Source organism: Setaria italica, chromosome II (assembly GCF_000263155.2).
Source record: "Setaria italica strain Yugu1 chromosome II, Setaria_italica_v2.0, whole genome shotgun sequence".
NCBI classification, from domain to species: Eukaryota; Viridiplantae; Streptophyta; class Magnoliopsida; order Poales; family Poaceae; genus Setaria; species Setaria italica.
In genome coordinates, this window is record NC_028451.1 from 20,657,649 (window position 1) to 20,662,455 (window position 4,807).

Genomic DNA, 4,807 nt, shown 5'->3' on the forward strand with positions numbered 1-4,807 from the left:
ACACATACCTAGGTCAACTTAGATTTGTGATCCGGAGGTCCATTGGCAATTTCCGTTCCAAATTGCACTTTAGCAAATGGTGAATTATCACAATTACGTGCTACTTAATTGACCATGGATTAAACGCAAAATATATTCATATGGACTTCGAACGTATGGGCATACTTCCTGCTCAATAAAAATATTAATAAAGTAATTATCAGTCGAGGCCTGTTCTAACAAGATGAAATACGCATTGTAAAAAACCAATCGCAGAAGATTATGTGGCAGCATAACACAATCACAAACCAAACCTAATTAACAGATACAACCTCGATACATTCGAAGTAGAGGAAGGTGGACGATCAAACATGTGATGTTCAACTGAACACAAAAGCAGAGGAGAAGAGCAAGGGAGAAACAGAGGGAAGGAAACAGAGCACTGATGTCCGTTAGCATGACAACAAGTCGAATCAACGCACAGTGGATAAAAATAAGAAGGTAATTTTCTTGAACTAGTTTGCGCGCCACCTCTGCTGGATCCTGTCTGCTTCTAATCTTTGTCCGCCCCTTGCTTGGAACTCTTCTGCTCCTTGATATACTTAGTGATGACCTCAGCGATGGCAGCTACAGCACCAGTACTGACAAGGGAGGCATTGCTTTTATGGTCGTCGTTAACTTTTCATACTCAATGCTAGATCGTATCAGTGACGAATTTTCTTCTTTCGCTATAATCTCTAGGCGAAACATAAACTTCTTGAAGCCAAGATCTAGGAAGCCTCCTTCAACTACGGTTGCCTCCTTGATGTAGTTTTCATTGTCAATCTTGGTGAATACTTCCTTGTGTGTTCTTGGCCCAGCAGCTCCTAGCAACATGAATCGCCGAAACGGATTATACTAAGCTGATCGAGATCAGATTGTAATGCTACCTAACTGAAGCTCATGTGCGAAATACTAACCAGGAGGGAAATAGACGAGCAGAACTGTCCCAACGCCGCCATCTCCCTCCAGGTGATCAACCTTAGGGAGCACATGAGGGAGCAACTGGGGGACTAGCTGCCCGAGACGGAGCCCACCATAGACCTCCCACACATCGGCGGCTGGGAGGTCGGTCTCGAACTCATGGCAGAGGCTCCCTTCCATTGACCTGGTGAGATCTGTGGGGTGCAGTGCGAGGAGCTCTCTCTGCATAGTGGTTTCTTTATGGAAGTTGTAATCAGGAAGTGTCATCCAAGAATGAGACATATTGATGATCTGTTCATTTAATCAATCAGAGTCAATGGTGCTGTCCCGCTTTCCATGCCAGAATATTTTGTTCCGGCCAAGTTATCTAGACTGAGAACTAGTTAACTATGCCAGATAAGTGTCGTGAGGATGAAACTCTTCTCTCATCTGATGAAACTCCTTCTATTAATTACCTTGCCAAGTCAGCAATTTTGCTGACGTGGCATTGAATTTAATACCATGAAACTCCCCATTAATTGAACTTAGGAGACACGTCATCAAAACTACTCCCTCCATTTGAACTATAAGATGTATTTTCATTTAATTAGGTTGCCTTTAACAAACCACTACTCTATTAATACGTAATTTTTATGTTACAAAGTTTTCTAGATCCATATTTCAAAATACTTATTAGTGTATTTTTATATTATATAAATAAAATATTAATAAGAGTAATTGTTAGGTACATGTGTAGACCGTTACAATACAACGGGAGGTAGTAAACATTTTGCAGCCAAATGAAAAGCAATGGTCTGTTCCTTTATATCTAAATAAAAAAATGAAAAGCAATATAATGGTGCATCTTACGGCTTTTCTGACCCGATCCCCAATCCCAGTTATGCGAATATCGAGAAAAGAATAAGAAACAACACAGGCATCGTATTCTCTATTGGTAAGCTATGCTGCAAGATCTTTTTTAGAATATGTTGTGAAGCTAGAACTCTCAACCGGCCCATTGCCTCGGTGCACCATTTCAAAACTTGCACCATAGATCTTGAAAAATAGATGAATATTTAGGCCTTGTTTAGTTGGCAAAATTGGGAGGTGCCAAATTACTGTTACAGCACTGTAGCATACTGTAGCGTTTCGTTTGTATTTGTAAATTATTATCCAAATATTGACTAATTAGGCTTAAAAGATTCGTCTCGCAAAGTACAACAAAACTGTACAATTAATTTTTAATTTCGTCTATATTTAATACTCCATGCATGTACCGCAAGTTTGATGTGATGAGGAATCTTCTTTTTGCATAGTGTTAAAGTTGGGAGTTGGGGGTGAAGTAAACAAGGGGTTAGTTATTTCGAGTACAGCAGATTAAAGTTGGTGGTATATGTTCCGATCCAAAGTACCGCTGATATGATGGAGGACAGAGACAATGTGATACTTTAAACCCGACAAATCCGAGTGATGTACTACCTCCGTTCTCCTTTATTTAACGCTGGCTAGCTCAAATTTGAGCTAATAATGAACGTCAAATAAATGAGAACAGAGGGAGTAGTACATAAGGCTATCAAAGATTTATGGTGGCGAATTTTGATTCATGGAAATTACGGTACATGTACCTTAGTGGTGCCTTACAATAGCTATGAGAAACAATGGATATAATTTGTGTTCATTGGCATGGCAGACCAAAATAAACCAAGTGTCTATAATTTGCCCGATCTGGATTATTTCCCATTCCACAGCAACACTCGAAATGCAAAATAGAAACAGCGAAACCGTAGTTCATGTGATAAGCTTTGCTCTTGAGCTTTTTCAAGAGGTTGCCTGAGGGGCCTTCTTCTCTTTGGCATGCTCGGAGAATTTCTCAGCAGTTGCAGCCAGAGGCGCCGTGTTCACCATGGCTTCAAGCTCCGGGTGCGCGTCATCGATCTCGTACTCGATAGTCGACCTTATCACTGACGAATCGGGCCCCTTTGCGATGATCTCGAACCGTATCATGTAGGAAAGGAACCCCAGCTTCAGAATGTCGCCATCAATTGTCTGTGCTTCCTTGATATAGTTCTCGTTGTCCACTTTGATGAACTTCTCCTTGTAACTCTCCAGACCAGGAATCCCTAGCAAGAGGAGAGAGCGATTATATTAATTGCATGTTACATACTCCTATGTTAGCTAGCACAACGGTTTCAGAATCTTGTTTTATTGCCTTACTTCTTTTACCAAAGAAGACACAGGATATCTGCGTGCGTGTCTTTATATACTTATGAACGGCATGATCGATTTAATCAGCTGGAACCTCACCAGGGGGGAATGTTAGCTGCAAGATGGTGCCGACGCCGCCATCGCCGCTGACGAGCTCGACCTTGGCCAGGACGTGCGGGAGCAGCTCCGGCAGCAGCTCGGCGGCGCGGAGCGTGCCGTAGATCGCCCACAGATCGGAGGCGGGGAGGTCGGTCTCGTGCTCGTGGACCTTGCTCCCCTTCATGGCGATCTCTAGTCCTCTCACTCGGCCTTCAGCTGACTGATGAGGTGCTTCTGTACTCTGAGCTGTTGTGTAGGTGTTGCTAGCTTGTGAAGATCACTGGGCTCTCTGGTGGGTTGTATATATAGCTGAGCCAGTGGCTCGACTAAAGATGCTGATCTCTTCGCTACATTGAGACGATCTCGCAAGAGCAAGGCGTTGGTTTGTCTGGAGCTGTGGAGTCATCTTGGTGTTGTCTCTGAGGAGGAAATAAACTAATGATCGTGCTGGGCAGGCCTGAAATATATAGACGTGTGGCCTGCCGAGACGTTCTAGAGTAATCAGCCACTTGCATTGGGCGCCTTTGGTTTCTCTGCTTTGTCTGCTGGCTTGGGGCTAGCTATGTATTTGCTAGTTTGGATATAGTCCGTGTTTATATTAGTTTGTTTCTTGCAGCCTTGCTTGCATGATCATACCGACAGTGTTTGGATCGGCCAAATGTAACGCAACCTGATTATATTATAGCGTGTTAATTGGTTCAGCTAAATCTTGTTTTGTTCATGTAAAGTACGTCCTGCTTGATTGGGTACCGGTCACCATAGTGCTATACCGATTCCAAATGTACAGTCTCCCATGCTACTCCCTATTGTCGTCTCTGTCATGCCATTCTTTGCATTTACATGGGCTATTTTATTCTAATTCAATCAATAAATGCAAAGGCCCATTAGGAGCAGTGTTCGCCCACACGGGGTACACGGCCGTGTACACGCTGCGTAACATTACACACGATGGGCAGCTGTGCAATTTAGACCATAAATGGTACATTACACGTTACACGAGATTGCACGGGTTACACATCGTGTAGGGCAAAACGGGCTAAAAGGATACGGAAAAAACATCTTAAAATGGGTGAGTAGCGTGCCGTTTAGGGTGAGTAGCGTGCTGCTTAGGAGAAAGAGCATGTCATTCATGGACCTTGTTTAAGGATTCAGTTTAAATTCATGCAAGGTTTGTTTGCAAAACTCTCCAATAGTACGTCATTGTCACTTAAAATTATTTCTTTGCATCTTGTCATTATAATTATTTTTAGATATATATACATATTACTATATTTATTTTCAATAGATTATAAAAATGTGTAATCCATGTAATATTGTGTACATGACGTGTACACAGTCCACACGCTACACCAACCTAAACCAACCATTCAGTGTTTACCGTTTAGGTGAACATTGCATATGGGAAAATAGAGTCTCCAAAGGAGTAAAATCACAAAGTGAATAAAAATAAGCGCAAAATCACAATTGGAATTTAGAGTAGGAGAAAGAACACAATACTCACTAAGATCTTCCATACGGGATTTAACCACTTGTAACTTTCTAGCACTCCTAAATTTGAAGACTCTATTTTCCCATATCATTA

At 42.0% G+C, this 4,807-nt stretch overlaps 2 protein-coding genes across 2 annotated transcripts; both read right to left on the minus strand.

The window, feature by feature from the left end:
- Nucleotides 1–285: 285 nt before the first annotated feature.
- Nucleotides 286–1,197, minus strand: LOC101761818 (S-norcoclaurine synthase 2-like). The gene is given in 3 exon segments (XM_014804743.2): nt 286–658; nt 661–845; nt 939–1,197. Coding segments are annotated over 3 exon segments (543 nt in total). The 5' UTR covers nt 1,171–1,197; the 3' UTR covers nt 286–532.
- A 1,304-nt stretch (nt 1,198–2,501) lies between these two features.
- Nucleotides 2,502–3,621, minus strand: LOC101762234 (S-norcoclaurine synthase). Its single transcript, XM_004956303.2, has 2 exons — nt 3,226–3,621; nt 2,502–3,041 (listed from the first exon to the last, which is right to left on the minus strand). The coding sequence occupies exons 1-2, from the start codon at nt 3,407–3,409 to the stop codon at nt 2,740–2,742; spliced, it is 486 nt and encodes a 161-aa protein (XP_004956360.1). The 5' UTR covers nt 3,410–3,621; the 3' UTR covers nt 2,502–2,739.
- Nucleotides 3,622–4,807: the final 1,186 nt, after the last annotated feature.

What these genes read in the sequence shown, in the direction of transcription:
- LOC101762234 (XM_004956303.2), bottom strand. Translation starts at nt 3,409, where the DNA reads ATGAAGGGGAGCAAGGTCCACGAGCACGAGACCGACCTCCCCGCCTCC. An exon ending in GCAGCTAACATTCCCCCCTG is followed by an intron (nt 3,042 to 3,225) that starts GTGAGGTTCCAG and finishes TCCTCTTGCTAG; the next exon opens with GGATTCCTGGTCTGGAGAGT.